At 40.5% G+C, this 17,946-nt stretch overlaps 1 protein-coding gene across 1 annotated transcript in view; it reads right to left on the bottom strand.

Annotated features, from left to right (window-relative positions):
* Positions 1-17,946, bottom strand: part of LOC105468125 (aldehyde oxidase 1) — an 87,917-nt gene that overhangs the window by 22,812 nt on the left and 47,159 nt on the right. The window contains exons 21-25 of the mRNA XM_011718136.2: positions 14,495-14,619; positions 12,395-12,528; positions 11,152-11,239; positions 8,314-8,400; positions 6,406-6,597 (exon numbers count right to left, since the gene is read on the bottom strand). Of these exons, the coding sequence (XP_011716438.2) occupies positions 6,406-6,597; positions 8,314-8,400; positions 11,152-11,239; positions 12,395-12,528; positions 14,495-14,619 (626 nt within the window). The remainder of the gene's footprint in view (positions 1-6,405; positions 6,598-8,313; positions 8,401-11,151; positions 11,240-12,394; positions 12,529-14,494; positions 14,620-17,946) is intronic.

Below are 17,946 nucleotides of genomic sequence, written 5' to 3'. Positions count from 1 at the left end.
CTCTAGCTGAACTTTCTAACGATTTGAATGAGGCAAGAAGCCTCCTGGCCAGAGCTCGGTGGGAGGGCACCAATATGGTGTGCAGACTCCACAGGCCAGGGAAGAACCAAGCCCTTTTCTCTCGCAGCTGGGAGGGATGTAGCCCAGGGCAAGTTTTCAAGCCCATCACACCCTCTGCCTGGAAACACACTCAGGGCTGCTGGGGGGTGCACGGTGGGAGTGAGACCAACCCTTCAGTTTGTATGGGAGCTGGGAGAGGCCTGTAACTGCTGGCTTTCCCTCACTTCCCTAACAACCTGCATGACTCAGCAGAGGCAGCCATAATTCTCCTAGGTACACAACTCCAGTGACCTGGGAATCTCTCCCCTAACCCACACAGCAGCCACGGCAAGATCCACCCAAGGAGAGTGTGAGCTCAGATATGCCTAGCACCGCCCCCACCTGATGGTCCTTCCCTATCCACCCTGGTAGTGGAAAACAAAGGCCATTTAATCTTGGGAGTTCTACGGCCCCACCTACCACCAGACCCTCTCCACATTACTACAGCTGATGCTTTCTGGAAAGTGCCACCTCTTAGCAGGAGGCCAACCAGTACAAAAATAGAGCATAAACCACCAAAGCTAAGGACCCTCATGGAGTCCACTGCACCCTCCATCACCTCCACCCGAACAGGCACTGGTATCCATGGCAGAGAGACCCACAGATGGTTCACATCACAGGACTCTGTGCAGACAACTCTCAGTACCAGCCTGGACCTGGGTAGACTCGCTGGGTGGCTAGACCCAGAAGAAAGACAAAAATCACTGCAGTTCAGCTCACAGCCACATCCATAGGGAAAGAGGGAGAGTACTACATCAAGGCAACATTCCATGGGACAAAAGAATCTGAACAACAGCCTTCAGCCCTAAACTTTCCCTCTGACAGAGTCTACTCAAATGAGATGGAACCAGAAAACCAACCCTGGTAACATGACAAAACAAGGCTCTTCAACATCTCCAAAAAATCACACTAGTTCACCAGCAATGGATCCAAACCAAGAAGAAATCTCTGATTTACCTGAAAAAGAATTCAGGAGGTTAGTTACTAAACTAACCAGGGAGGAACAAGAGAAAGGCAAAGCCCAATACAAAGAAATCAAAAAAATGATACAAGAAGTGAGGGAGAAATATTCAAGGAAATAAATAGCTTAAAGAAAAAACAAAAATTCAGGAAACTTTGGACACACGTTTAGAAATGCAAAATGCTCTGGAAAGTCTCAGTAATAGAACTGAACAAGTAGAAGAAAGAAATTCAGAGCTCAAAGACAAGGTCTTTGAATTAACCCAGTCCAACAAAGACAAAGAGAAAAGAATAGAAAAATATGAACAAAGTCTCCAAGAAGTCTGGGATTATGTTAAACAACCAAACTTAAGAATAATCAGTGTTGCTAGGAAAGTAGATAATTCTAAAAGCTTGGAAGACATATTCGGGGGGATAATCAAGGAAAACTTCCCCAGCCTTGCTAGAGACCTAGACATCCAAATACAAGAAGCACAAAGAACACCTCAAAATTCATCTCAAAAATATCTTCGCCTAGGCACATTGTCATCAGGTTATCCAAAGTTAAGACAAAGGAAAGAATCTTAAGAGCTGTGAGGCAAAAGCACCAGGTAACCTCTAAAGGAAAAACTATCAGATTAACAGCAGATTTCTCAGCAGAAACCCTACAAACTAGAACGGATTGGGGCCCTATCTTCAGCCTCCTCAAACAAAACAATTATCAGCCAAGAATTCTGTATCCAGTGGAACTAAGCATCATATATGAAGGAAAGATACAGTTGCTTTCAGACAAACAAATGCTGAGAGAATTCACCATTACCAAGTCACCACTGCAAGAACTGCTAAAAGGAGCTCTAAATCTTGAAACAAATCCTGGAAATACATCAAAACAGAACTTCTTTAAAGCATAAATCACACAGAACCTATAAAACAGAAGTACATGTTAAAAAGCAAAAACAAACAAACAAACAAAAGTACACAGGCAACAAAAAGCATGATGAATGCAACAGTACCTCTCATTTCAATACTAACATTGACTATAAATGGCTTAAATTCTCCACTTAAAAGATACAGAACCGCAGAATAGATAAGAACTCACTAACCATCTAGTACCTTCAGAAGATTCACCTAACACATAAGGACTCATATGAACTTAAAGTAAAGGGGTGGAAAAAGGCAATTCATACAAATGGACACCAAAAGCGAGCAGGAGTAACTATTCTTATATCAGACAAAACAAATTTTAAAGCAAGAGTTAAAAGAGACAAATAGGGACATTATATAATGGTAAAAGGCCTTGTCCAACAGGAAAATATCACAATCTTAAACATATACACACCTAACATTGGAGCTCCCAAATTTATAAAACAATTACTAATAGACCTAAGAAATGAGATAGACAGCAATACAATAATAGTGCGGAACTGCAATACTCCACTGACAGGACTAGACAGGTCATCAAGACAGAAAGTCAACAAAGAAACAATGTATTTAAACTATACCTTGGAACAAATGGACTAAACAGATATATACAGAACATTTCATCTAACAACTGCAGAATATACATTCTGTTCAACAGCACATGGAACTTTCTCCAAGATAGACCATATGATAGGCCATAAAACAAGCTCAATACATTTAAGAAAACTGAAATTATATCAAGCACTCTCTCAGACCACAGTGGAATAAAACTGGAAATGAGCTCCAAAAGGAATCTTCAAAACCATGCAAATACATGTAAATTAAATAACCTGCTCCTGAATGAGCATTGGGCCAAAAACGAAATCAAATGGAAATTAAAATATTCTTTGAACTAAATGACAATAGTGACACAACCTATCAAAACCTCTGAGATACAGCAAAGGCGGTGCTAAGAGGAAAGTTCATAGCCCTAAATGCCTATGTCAAAAAGACTGAAAGAGCACAAACTGACATGCTAAGGTCACACCTCAAGGAACTAGAGAAACAAGAACAAACTAAATCCAAACCCAGCAGAAGAAAGGAAATTACCGAGATCAGAGCAGAACTAAATGAAACTGGAAAAAAAAAATACAAAAGATTAATGAAACAAAAATCTGGTTCTTTGAAAAGATAAATAAAATTGATAGACCATTAACAAGATTAACTAAGAAGACTGAAAATCCAAATAACCTCACTAAGAAACAAAAACAGGAGATATTACAACTGATAACACTGAAATACAAGAGATGATTCACAGCTACTATGAGCACTTTTACACACATAAACTAGCAAACCTAGAAGAGATGGATAAATTCCTGGAAATATACACCCGCTAGTTTTAATCAGGAAGAATTAGATACCCTTAACAGACCAATAACAAGAGCGAGATTGAAATGGTAATTTAAAAATTACCAACAACAAAAAGTCCAGGACCAGACGGATTCACAGCAGAATTCCACCAGACATTTGAAGAAGAATTGGTACCAATCCTTTTGACACTATTTCACAAGATAGAGAAAGAAGGAACCTTAACTAAATTCATTTTATGAAGCCAGCATCACCCTAATAACAAAACCAGGAAAGGACATAACCAAAAAAGAAAACTACAGACCAATACCCTTGATGAACATTGATGTTAAAATCCTTAACAAAATACTAGCTAACCGAATCCAACAACATATCAAAAAGATAACCCACCATGATCAAGAGGGATTCATACCAGGGATCCAGGGATGCAGGGATGGTTTAACACACGCAAGTCAATAAATCTGATACACTACACAAACATAATTAAAAACAAATATCACATGATCATCTCAATGCAGAAAAAGCATTTAACAAAATCCAGCATCTCTTTATGATTAAAACTCTCAGCAAAATCAGCATAAAAAGGACATGCCTTAATGTAATAAAAGCCATCTATGACAAGCACACAGCCAACATAATACTGAATGGGGAAAAGTTGAAGGCATTCCCTCTGAGAACGGAAACAAGACAAGGATGCCCACTCTAACCACTCGTCTTCGACATAGTACTGGAAGTCCTAATCTGAACAATCAGACAAGAGAAAGAAATAAAGGGCATCCAAATCGGCAAAGAGGAAGTCAAACTGTCACTGTTTGCTGACGATATGATCGTTTACCTTGAAAACCCTAAGGACTCCTCTACAAGGCTCCTAGAACTGATAAAAGAATTCAGCAAAGTTTCTGGATACAAGATTAATGTACACAAATCAGAAGTTCTTCTGTATACCAATGGTGAGCAAGCAGAGAATCAAATCAAGAACACAACCCCTTTTACAATAGTTGCAAATAATAATAATAAAATACTTAGGAATATACCTAATCAAGGAGTTGAGAGACCTCTACAAGGAAAACTACAAAACACTGCTGAAAGAAATCACAGACGACACAAACAAACGGAAACACATCCCATGCTCATGGATGGGTAGAATCAATATTGTGAAAATGACCATATTGAAAAGCAATCTACAAATTCAAAGCAATTCCCATCAAAATACCATCATCATTCTTCACAGAATTAGAAAAAACAATTCTAAAGTTCATATGAAACCAAAAAAAAGCCTGCATAGCTAAAGTAAGACTAAGCAAAGTGAACAAATCTGGAGGCATCACACTACCTGATTTCAAACTATACTAGAAGGCCATAGTCACCGAAACAGTGTAGTACTGGTATAAAAATAGGCACACAGAGCAGTGGAACAGAATAGAGAACCCAGAAATAAACCCAAATACTTCCACCCAACTGATCTTTGACAAAGCAAACAAAATAATAACGTGGGGAAAGGGCACCCTTTTCAACAAATGGTGCTGGGATAATTGGCTAGCCATGTGTAGTGAGAATGAAACTGGATCCTCATCTGTGACCTTATACAAAAATTAACTCAAGATAGATTAAGGACTTAAACCTAAGACCTGAAACTATTAAAATTCTAGAAGAGAACATTGGAAAAACCCTTTTAGACATTGGCTTAGGCAAGGATTTCATGACCAAGAACCCAAAAGCAAATGCAATAAAAACACAGATAAATAGCTGGGAGCTAAATAAACTAAAGAGCTTTCTGCATGGCAAAAGGAACACTCACAGAGTGGGAGAAAATCTTCACAACCTGCATATCTGACAAAGGACTAATATCCAGAACCTACAACAAACTCAAACAAATCAGTAAGAAAGAAACAAACAATCCCATCAAAAAGTGAGCTAAGGACATCGTCACCAATAATCAGGGCAATGCAAACCGAAACCACAATGTGATACCACCTTACTCTTCCAAGAATGTCCATAATCAAAAAATCAAAAAACTGTACATGTTGGCTTCAATGCAGTAACAGGGAACACTTCTGCACTGCTGGTGGGAAGGTAAACTAGTACCGCCACTATGGAAAACAGTGTGGAGATTCCTTAAAGAACTAAAAGTAGAACCACCATTTGATCCAGCAATCCCACTACTGGGTATCCACCCAGAGGAAAAGTCGTCATTATTTGAAAAAGATACTTGCACGTGCATGTTTATAGCAACACGATTCACAATAACAAAATCATGGAATCAACCCAAATGCCCACCAATCAATGAGTGGATAAAGAAACTGTGGTGTGTATGTATAAGTATATATATGTGTGTATGATGGAATACTACACAGCCATAAAAAAGGAATGAATTAACAGCATTTGCAGTGACCTGAATGAGACTAGAGACTATTATTCTAAGCAAGTAATTCAGGAATGGAAAACCAAACATCATATGTTCTCTCTGATATGTGGGAGCTAAGCTCTGGGGACACAAAGACAATGGACTTTGGGGACTTGGGGGGAAGAGTGGGAGGGGAGCGAGGGATAAAAGACTACAAATATGGTGCAGTGTACACTGCTCGGGTGATGGGTGCACCAAAATCTCACAATTCACCACTAAAGAACTTACTCATGTAACCAAATACCACCTGTACCCCAATAACTTACGGAAATAAATAAAAATAAAAGCCAATCTATTAATGTTACAAAGGAAAAAAAAGAACAAAAAGGAGATCAGTTTAGCAACTGAAATGACCAACTTTTTCACAGCTGGCTGAGATGTTTGGGAAGCGGGGAACAACAGCCGTGATGGAATTGTGGGTAGCAGTTATACCCCCAGCCAATGGAAGCTTCTCACCAGCCAGGGGAGAATGCAGTGCTCACTCCTCAGGATCTTCTGCTTCGGGATTTTGGAGCAGGCGTCTGAGTAAGGGGGTGAGGATTGCTGGACTTTGGAGTCTGGGTTCTGCCTTAACCAGTTAGCTGAGGGACCTGGCACAAATCATTTACCCCTCTGGGTCTCAAATTCCTCAACCTGAATGGCCCCCATTCTCCGACATTCCACATGTTTTGTCTGTGAAGCTAATTTAGCATTACCTTCTCCGGGGATAGTCCACATTTGGCTGCAACTTCCATGATACAAGATTCGGTGATCAGCCCTGCCTGAGGAAAGCCAAACCCACGAAAAGCCGTGTTGGATGGAAGGTTGGTTCTGCATGCCCAACCCCGGCAGCGGAGGTTGGGAAACTTGTAAGCATTGTCCATTTTCAGAAGTCCCATTTCTATCACCTGGAGAAATCCAGAGTTGATGTGATTAAGACCTTCTGAACCTGTTTCACCATCCTACGACCTCATACCAAAACCAGGCTGGGAATGGCAGCCCTCTTTACATCTCATCAAACATGTTAAAATATTCCCATCCCCCAATTAAACACATTTTTGCTATAAAATAATTTTTAAGTATTTGAATAATGTTTCCTTTGAGAGCATTATTATTTTTGTATTTTGGAGTTAATGCATTTTTTTTTTTTTTTGAGATGGAGTCTCACTCTGTTGCCCAGGCTGGAGTGCAGTGGCGTGATTTCCATTCACTGCAAGCTCCACCTCCCGGGTTCACACCATTTTTCTGCCTCAGCCTCCCGAGTAGCTGGGATTACAGGCACCCACCACTATGCCCAGGTAATTTTTTGTATTTTAGTAGAGACAGGGTTTCACCATGTTAGCCAGGATGGTCTCAATCTCCTGACCCCGTGATCCACCTGCCTCAGCCTCCCAAAGTGCTGGGATTACAGGCGTGAGCCACCACGCCTGACCTTAATGCATTTTTTAAGATTTCAAACATACAAAGGCCTTTGATATGTTCACAGGCCCCAAGCACTGGGTTTATATAATGTAATGATTATAATATCCTAGAAGACAGAGAAAACAGAAAAAAATGTTTTGGCATTGGGTCTAATGTGTTGGTTCTTAATCGTGAGCAATGTTTTCCCTGCTCCGGGGGACATTTCGCAATGCCTGGAGACATTTTTCATTGTTAACATTTTGGTTGAAACTCTTTTTTGTTTTGAGATGGAGTTTCATTTTTGTTACCCAGGATGGAGTGCAATGGCGCAATCTGGGCTCACTGCAACCTCTGCCTCCGGGGTTCAAGTGATTCTCCTGCCTCAGCCTCCCAAATAGCTGGGATTACAGGTGTGTGCCACCATACCCAGCTAATTTTGTATTTTTAGTAGAAACAGGATTTCACCACGTGGTCAGGCTGGTCTCGAACTCCTGGCCTCAAGTGATCCACCCACCTCAGCCTCCCATAGTGCTGGGGTTACAGGCGTGAGCCACCGTGCCCGGCTTGGTCGAAACATTTTTATTTGGGGTTGGGGTGGACATAGTGGCTCACACCTGTAATCTCAGCACGATGGGAGGATTGTTTGAGCCTAGTAGTTTGAGATCAGCTCTGGCAACATAGTGAGATCCCATCTCTATAAAATAATAATTAAAAAAAATTAGCTAGGCATGGCGGCATGTACCTGCAGTCCCAGCTACCTGGGAGGCTGAGGTAGGAGGATCGCTTGAGCCACTGTACTACAGCCTGGGCAACAGAGGGAGTCTCTGTCTCAAAAAGTAAAAAGTAAAAAATAAAAAGACTAGAAGGTGGTAATGCCACTGACACCTACTAAGTAGAGGCCAAAGATGGTACAATGAGCAGGATAGTCCCCACCATAAAGAGCTACACACTCCAAAATGTCAGTAGGGCCAAAGCTGAGAAAGCTTGGTCTCATGTGTGAATCTGGGAAAACAGTTCTAAGTTTGGGAAGCCGGGGGTGAACACAGATACAACTCAGCCAGCATCTCTGGGCTGACACCAGGAAGTAACACATGGCTATCCCTGCAAGAATGGTCATTATGCCTTTATAATCAAATATTACTTAACTATTGGACATTTTCTAAGTTAAATCATTTTATGTAACACTCTTTCAGGAATGTGAACTTGTTCCTTAAAACACTTACCAATAATGATTCATCCAAAGAGTTGCCTGCATTGCTATAATGCTCCATGTCCAGGGCCAAGATTCTGCCATCATTCATGAATCCAGCCTGGGGAAGAGAACCAACATCGAATGCTGGAACAGTGGCCAAGTCTCTCTAAATTTTGTCATTTGCGAACCCTCCACACATAGGGGAAAAGCGTCATGACATTGGATTTGGCAGTGATTTCTTGGATAATATATAACTAGCTCTGTGATCTTAGGCAAGCTATGTAACCACACAGGCGATTTGTGAAATGGAAGTAAATAAGGCAACACATAGAAAATTATAGGCAAGTGCCTGAAACATAGCAAGTACTCTAAATATAATTAATATTACTACCATAAATAGTATTCATATCACCTTTCCTCACACTACTCTCCATCAGAAAACACTATTTTCTCATAGTTTTAGTCACCATTATGGCAACGGCTTCTGTCACTATAATCCAGTCCTTTCAACAAAGTCCCATGGGGGTGAAGGACATTTCTGCTTCAGGGTCCTGTTGTCACTTCTTCCCCCAGCATTTACACAAACAAGTTCTTCATTGTCCTTCCAGATCGGCTTCTCCTTCCAACTTGTCGCTTTCTTCTAAAACCCTCCAAGTCATGTTTATGGTTTTATTCTTCATTGCATTTTGCCAAGATTTTCACTAATCCTGTTTTATTTTACACTATAATGGCTCTTGGACCCATCTCTTCTACATCTTACTATCATATTCAGACCCCCCAACTGCTTCATGTCTGAATGCATCAGCTGCCTCCCGCTGGTCTACCAGCTTCCATCCTCTCTCCTCCCCAGACCATCCTCTTAGCCTCCCCAAAGAACCCATGTTTAATTACGGCACTGAGCCAGTCAAGGATTCACTCAGTCTCACTCTTTCTTTTAAGATCAAGTTTAAACTTCCCACTCTGGGACTGTAGGCCCCTCTCAGTCAGGCATCACCTAAGCCCATCAATCCTATTTTTCACTACCCTCCAGGAAGTGCTTTGTGTTCTAATTCCCCCTCTCCCCTTACTCCTGCCTCTATCAAACATGCCATGTTTATTACACCTCTGTAGTTTTGCTCTTATTATTCCCACACCTGGCATGCCTTCTTTCTGTCTATCTATTCTGGGTTTTTTTTGTAACAGAGTCTCACTCTGTCACCCAGGCTGGAGTGCAGTGGCGCTATCTTGGCTCGCTGCAACCTCTGCCTCCCAGGTTCAAGCGATTCTCCTGCCTCAGCCTCCCAAGTCTCTGGGATTACAGGTGCCTGCTGCCACACCTGGCTAATTTTTCATATTTTTAGTAGAGACAGGGTTTCACTGTGTTGCCCATGCTGGTCTCAAACTCCTGAGCTCAGGCAATCCACCCACCTCAGCCTCCCAAAGTGCTAGGATTACAGGCCTGAGCCACCGTGCCTGGCCTCCATTCTTGAAGACCTATATTTTACCTTCTCTAAGAAGGTGCCTATATATACTCCAACTCATATTCCTGTCTCCATCTTTTAACCTGAGATTGTTATGTTTTTGTAATGACTTCACATATGTCTTATTTTTAAAAATCTCCTTCAGGATAAAGTTTACTGTAACAAATATTTCTGAGCTAGATCAAATTCAAAATACAGTTTAGAGTGTGATGTGAAATGGAAACATTCATTATCTCCTAAAAAACCTGTATGTAGTTATGCAGTTTTGTGATGGAGACAATGCTATGCATTTAACAAATCCTATTGTCTTTCATCCTGGGTGCACAGGAAGATGACATTTCCCAGCCTCCCTTACAGTTAGGTGACAGAGGTCTCGCCAATGACATCTGGACACAACTGAGGTCCGGTGCCTAAAACCTAAAGCACCAACCACATGGCACTCCATGCTCTCTCTCTCTTCCCTGTCTGCTGCCCTCAGCAAAAGATCTCCTGGAAGAATCAGAGTTTGCAGGGCAGTGATACCCAATAAAACTTTCTGTGATGATGGTAATGTTCTGCGTCTGCACTGTCCAATATGGCAGACACTAACCACATGTGGCTACTGAGCACTTGGAATATAGCTAATACAACTATGGAGCTAAATTTCTAATTGTATTTAATTTGGATAATTTAGATTTAAATAGTCATATGCCCCTAGGGACCACTATATTGGATGATGCAGTCCAAGGGCACAGTGGCACCAATAAATGGAAACAGCTCCAGTCCTCAATGATTTTACAAAGCAGAATCCTCCCCCTTTCCCCTCAATGATTATACTGAGCTGTTACTTGAGCAAGAAATGACATCATGAAAGCTTAAGAGCTTTTAAGTTGTTTGTTAGAGCAGTTAGCCCACTCTGACAAGTACAATTTTTCTTATAAAGCAAAAGAATCACTATTTTCTGCTACAAATTTTTTTCTATGAATTTCTGGAACCCCATTTTACAAAAATATCCTTGATACATTGAAGAATGAGGAACCCATTTATAAATAATTGTTTTTATTACAAATACTGTTATGAGAATTATTCTACTTTTACCTTTTTAATATGTGGGAATAAGTATGGTAATCATATCTACTTCAATGACGTACACACTCATGTTTCCTAGTTATTCGCTCTGTACAGCCAATACCAGCTAGCACCAAGTGTTTTATTTCTGAAACTGACATCTTTGAGCTAAGCAGAAAAGCCTCCATTGAACCAGCTAGTAATTAAAAGTCAGTGCAACAAATAGAAAGTTAAATAGATGCTCTGTTTGTTGATTTGCTCATTGTTACTCCCCACTAGAGAGCAGCCAAAGGCTGCCCTGTGCACTGATAGGATGTTATATCTACAACATAAATCATTCCTCCACACCTTCTTGTACTCACTTTGTACTTTCCAAGGTAAGGATGGCGGCCTCCAGTTATTAACATGTCTTCTCCTCGTTCCAGAACACAGCGAACTGCACGGCCATGTCTAAAACAGAAAAAAAGCAAGTGAAGTAAACTCTCTTACCTAGTAGGCATTCTCTGGGGTTTATATAACTCCTAGCAAGAGCCTGAGGGAAGCCTACGGGCACCACAGAACAACACAACTACTTCCCACGCCTAGCCTCTGCTGACCTAAGACGTACACAGTGGGCTTTCCTCCTGTGAGGTCAGGGAGTAATGCCAGGCATTTGCAACTTGTGGGACGGAGGCTCTCGGGTGCCAGGGGCTCCAGGGCATTGCGTTGGGAGCATTTCCCATTGCAGTAACAACCTTTATTATAGGCAAATGGTTCCAAGGTCTTATTTTAGACTCACCAGAAATGGAAGAATGCAGGTGCTGTCTAACTACCCAGCGCTCCCTGATGGGAGAGATTTGGAATCAAGGTCTTTTTGCTTCCTGAGATGGAGGAACTGACCCATATTACTCAGCAAACAAATTAAGCCTTCTAGGTGTGCCTGCTCCAGAGACAATTTTCCATGAGAATTTTTTGAGATCCTCAAAGGAAAATGGCTATATAAATGAATGTAAGCATAACAAAAGCAAAGTCTCTATTTAAATCAAGAAAATATACATATACACACATATACATATATGCACATATATACACAAATGTATATGCATGTACATACACATATGCGTGTATGTATATGTACATATATGTATATATGTGTGTGTATATGGGACCCCATTTTACAAAAATATCTTTGATATATTGAAGAATGTCCATATATACACACAAACATACATATATGTTTATGTGTATGTATATAAACATATATGTGTATATGTATACATAGGTACATGGTTCAAAAACTCATATATATGACCTCTACATACATAGCTCAGTCCAGCAGGTGCTGAGGACAAGTAACTCCCACCCATTCAGGACCTGTTTCTGCCCACTTTCTAGGTATTATAATATTTTTTCTGTGGCTTTTATTATTTTCAGTAATTGATTCTTATTTTGGTTTCTATAGGACAGTATAAGACAAGTAAGTGTAATAAGCTGGCAGCTTGATTGTGTGTTTGTATAGTATATGTGATATTAAATAATCTTGGCCCAGGTTCTTCCTCACTGATTCTGACAGTGAGAACTTTCAGCGTGACTTCATTTTATTTTTAGCAGATTTTCTCCACTTACTTGTTTGCGGCAAATGCAGTGACGGCTGCAATGACTCCGGTTTTGAACGCCTTCCCTCCAAATGCTCCACCAACACGCTTTACATGGCACATGACCTTGTTAGCTGGGAGCTTCAAGGTGGAGGCAACAATGTCCTGTGAACAATAATAGTTCTGATTAATCTGATCCATCTTCAGCAAGGACTTAACTGTGACTATTATTGTCACATCTATGATCTTAACAAACAAAACTGTCCCCTGAAATGGGAGTGTGGCAGCCACTAGATGTTTTGATTCTTTAATGTTGCACATGACACCCACACCGTGTGGTTATGCTAAATAATGGGATAATGTTCAACAACCCTGGCACACAGCCCCACCTGATCTCAGCAATACTTGGCTATGATGATATTGCCAAAACTAATTAGTAGTGTTTTCATTGCCAGTGACATATTTTTGTGCTCATACTTTTTTGTATTTTCCCCATGAACCACATCTAAAGTATTCTATTCACACTAATCCCTAGGCATACGTTTCCTGAAGCCGTGGGATTTTGCAGTCTTCTAAGCCTCACTCAACATGGGTCTTTTCCCCGCATTCTACTGTCTCTGCTGGAAAATAAGCACTTCTCAGCCAGGTGTGGTGGCTCATGCCTGTAATCCCAGCACTTTGGGAGTCCAAGGTAGGCGGATCACCTGAGGTCAGGAGTTTGAGCCCAGCCCGGCTAACATGATGAAATCTCATCTCTTCTAAAAATACAAAAAGTAGCCAGGCATGGTGGTGCATGCCTATAATCCCAGCTACTCAGGAGGCTGAGGCAGGAGAATTGCCTGAACCTGAAAGGCAGAGATTGCAGTGAGCTAAGATTGCACCCTGCACTCCAGCCTGGGTGACCAAGCGAGACTCTGTCTCAAAAAAAAAGCACTTCTCACTTCTTGTTTGGATTGCTGCTAAAGTTGACTAGTTGGTCTTTCCTGGATGCAGATCTCACTCTTTTCTGCCATCCTAATGATTAGGGATCATTTAGTCTTAATAATTGATTCTTACAGATGTGAAGCCTGAGACGGATGAGGTTACGGACCCAACATCCCACAGGGAGTGAAGAGTAAAGCAGGCCTGAAGTGGAGTTCCTCTGACCCTCCTTAGGATCCTGCCTTTTACGAGGCCTCATTCTCCAGTCTTACATTCCTACTCTTCTGCTAAGAGCACTGGCTCCTTATGACCAGAATCAAGACCCCTCTGCCTCATTTCCCTTACTCTCAACCTGATGCTTAAACCTAGCCTCCCTTAAGGCACCCCTCCATTCCAGCTGGGGTGGTCATTGTGCTATTCCTCCTTCCTTCCATGCATATGCTGCCTGGGGTACAGGAAACAGGCAACAAATGCTTGCAGAAGAGTTGAGAAAATAAATGAATGGATGTCATTTGATCTTGCTGTGGAATTGCCTGGAAGTGACCTCTCTTGTCCTACCATCTAGACAAACCTCACTCTCACTCTGAATCCAAACTTAAGACTTCTTTGTGGGACTTCCTGGATGATTCTAGCCCTCAGCAAGCTCTCCTTTTTCCTAATTTCTCCACGCATGTAAATTTTGCCTTTGCTGATTTAGCACCTGGTTGCATCCTTTTCAATATTGTTTCCTGTTTCATGTGAGTTAGGCACCATAGACTTTGGAGAGCAGGTCTTGCTCTTTCTTCTCCTGTGTTCTTAACAGTGGTTCCAAGAGCTGAGCAAGAGATCTGCTGATTCCATAACTGGTTTTAAAGCTACAATCCACAAACAAAAGGCTCCCACTTTAATAACACTCTTTTAAAAGCATTGAACTCATATGACTATTAATACCCAAATCAATATGGCTATTAGTACTCAATATTTCTTCAGTCCCTGAAGAAATAACATTTTTTGTTTTGTTTTGTTTGTTTTGTGTTAGAGACAGGGTCTCACTGTCTCCCGGGCTGGAGTGCAGTGGGTGATCATAGGTCACTGAAGCCTTGAGCTCCTGGGTTCAAGCGATCTCCCCACCTCAACCACCCAAATATACTTTCATCTCTAATTGCTCTTGATATATTTCACTGGCCGGAAATCATTTAGCCATGTCCTCTCCACAATGGCCCCATGTTACCTGTATATATTTAGGAAACTGTGTAGACACGTAGACATCCATTTCTTGATCCTCTCCCTTGGGAACAACAAGCATGCTTTGGGTTTCCATATAAAAATGTTCTTGACCTCCCATATGTATTTCACCTGTTACAGGAAAATACATGAAAGTCAAGGAAGCAGTCAGAAGAAACAGGTAGTGTCCCCCAGGTGTCATCCCATTATGCAGAAATTCCACTGACAGTGCTTCTGCTGGGGGAGCAGGCTGCACAGTGAAGTGTAACAAACAATGTTTAGCTTTCAGTCTCCTTGCAGATTTGAAGTAAAGTTCTGTAGGAGAATCTTTTGTGTCTGCCAATATCTAGGTCACAGAGTCCTAGAGAAAGGTGTATGACTTTCTAGGACCAAAAGCAGAGGGGTCTTGATTCAGTAGGTCATAAGGAGCCAGCGCTATTAGCAGAGGAGTAGGAATGTGAGAATGTGGAGGCTTCCAGCTCTAGGACAAGTGGGAGTAGATATACTGCTCTCTGTACCTCCTGTTAAGTACAGATAACAACCCTGAGCATTATTTATAAAACAAACATAAGAAGACTCTGAAAGGTGGAGAGAAGGCAGACCAGCTAGGGACTTCAGGACCCAAGGAAAGACACAGCAGTGAGTTCAGTGAGTTTTGTTGTGTTGTTTGCCTCAGACATCCCAGACTTAGTTCCGCAGAAGCCAGCAATCAAAAAACACCAACAGGCAAAGACACACACACACACACAAAATCTTCAAGAAAAGCCACTCTCCCTAACCAAAGGACCAGAAAAGGGGAAGACTAGAAAGCAAAAAACTTAGACAATAAGCACTCTACTCCAGGCAAACATCATAGAAAAAAACTGCAGACCTACCCCTACTGTAAAGATTGAGTAGGATATCTATAGTTCCACCTCTGTCAGGCTGCAATGAGGTGTCCCAGCCTCTCTGTTGGGGTGCTGTCAGTGGACGCCACATGGAGAACCCAGACTTACAACCCCTACCTAGCAGTAACAAGGCATCACCCCGTTCTTCCCCATCAGCAAAAGGTTAAAGTAGTCCAGTGAAACAGAATATTATAATAAAATAGAAGATTCAAATAAGATCTAAAGTTTCATTACATAATATCTAAAATGTCTAGGATACAATCAAATATCATTCATACCAGGAACCAAGAAAATCCCAACTTCAATGAGAAAAGACAATCAACAGATGCCAACACTGAGATGACACAAATGTTGGAATTATCTGACAAGGACTTTAAAGCAGCTGTAATAAAAATGCTTTAATAAACAATTACACAAACACTTGAAACAAATGAAAAAATAGAAACCTCAGCAAATAAATAGTATAAAAAGAAAAAACAAATATAAATTTTAGAATTAAGAAATACAGCAAAAATTTCAAAAGTTCAAGGGAGGGCTCAGCAACAGAATAGGGAGAACAGAGGAAATGATTAATGTACAAGAATACAGAACAATAGAAATTGGCCAATCTGAAAAGCAGAAAAAAATAGACTGGAAGAAAATGAACAACACCTCAGGAACCCATTGGCTATAACAAAAGAGCTAACATTTGTGCCATTGAAGTCTCAAGTATTTGAAAAATAATGGCTAAAAATTTCCCTAAATTCACAAAAGACACAAATCTACAGATTCAAGAAGCTGAGTGATCCCAAATAGAATAAATTCAAAGAAATACACTCCAAGACACATCATAGTCAAACTTCAGAAAACTAAGGACAAAAGCACCATCTTGAAAACTATGAGAAAGAAACACTACTTCACCTATAAGAGAAAAGCACTTTCGTGGTGAAACCCTGTCTCTACTAAAAATACAAAAATCAGCCAGGCATGGTGGTGGGTGCCTGTAATCCCAGCTACTCAGGAGGCTGAGACAGGAGAGTAGTTTGAACCCGGGAGGCAGAGGTTGCAGTGAGCTGATATCGTGCCACTGTACTACAGCCTGGGCGACAGAGTGAGACTCCATCTCAAAAAAAAAAAAAAAAAAAAAAAAGAAGAAGAAGAAAAGCACTTTTAAAGACAGCAGATTTCTCTTCAGGAACCATGGAGGCCAGAAGAGGTGATAAAAATTTTTCTAGGCCGGGCGCGGTGGCTCAAGCCTGTAATCCCAGCACTTTGGGAGGCCGAGACGGGCGGATCACGAGGTCAGGAGATTGAGACCATCCTGGCTAACACGGTGAAACCCCGTCTCTACTAAAAAATACAAAAGACTAGCCGGGCGAGGTGGCGGACGCCTGTAGTCCCAGCTACTCAGGAGGCTGAGGCAGGAGAATGGCGTAAACCCGGGAGGCGGAGCTTGCAGTGAGGTGAGATCCGGCCACTGCACTCCAGCCTGGGCGACAGAGTGAGACTCCGTCTTAAAAAAAAAAAAAAAAAAAAATTTCTAGTGTGAAAATACCTGTCAACTCAGAGTTCTATATCCAGCAAAAGTATCTTTCAACAATGAAAGGGAAATCAAGACATTTTCAGATGAAGGAAAACTAAGAATTTGATTTAAACGGATTTACCCTGAAATAATGGCTAAGGGAAGTTTTTAAAACAGACAGAAAAGGATTTTTTTTTTTTTAAATGAAGAAATGTTAAAATATCAGGAAGGAAGAAAGAACAACAGAAAGAATAAAAATACCAGTAAACACAATAGACTTCTTTTCTCCTCTTGGGTTTCCTAAATTGTATTTGAAGCAAAATTATAACATTACTTCATGTGATTATAAATGTATGTAGAATAAATAAATAGAATTATCAATTATATTATAAAAAGGAGAGGGATGTAAAGGGAGGTAAAACTTCTACACTTCAACTTGTAAAATGTTGAAACCAGACTCTGATATTTCATATATGTAAATATTTTATATGTATATAAATTTTATTATATATATGCATGTGTATATGTGTGTGTAAACTATCTAGAGCTACCACTAAAAAAATTGTACAAGGAGATATACTAAAAAATACTATAGATTAATCAAAATGAAATTCTAAGCAAATACTCAGGCAACCCATAGGAAGGTGGGGAAAAGAATAAAAAGCAGAGGGAGCAAACAGAATACAATTATTACTGGCCATCATGTTAATGGAAGGCAGAACTTTTAAAAATTAAAAATTTACTCAGTAATAGTGATTTGCAAATTGTTTGAGGATTCCCAATGAAATGTTTTAAATTGTAATCTGGACTTCCTATCTTATCAAAAATCTGAGTTTAAAAAAGAGTGCAGAAAAATGAATAGATTCTACTTCACTTATAAAATATAATCATTAAAATTTCACAAGTTCAGATCTTCACTTCAATTTAAGCTTTTACCAAATTGTCTAAAGACCCATGTCATTGTCACTAGGCTCAAATTCAAGCTTGCAGTATTATTGATTCTGCCTATCCACTCAGAATTTATTTTGTTAGGTATTCACTTTATTTAAAATATACAGAGCTAAAAAAATT

The sequence above is a fragment of the Macaca nemestrina genome, chromosome 11 (assembly GCF_043159975.1).
Source record: "Macaca nemestrina isolate mMacNem1 chromosome 11, mMacNem.hap1, whole genome shotgun sequence".
NCBI classification, from domain to species: domain Eukaryota; kingdom Metazoa; phylum Chordata; class Mammalia; order Primates; family Cercopithecidae; genus Macaca; species Macaca nemestrina.
Note: the sequence above shows the minus strand (reverse complement) of the source record. Positions and strands in the feature narration are given on the sequence as shown.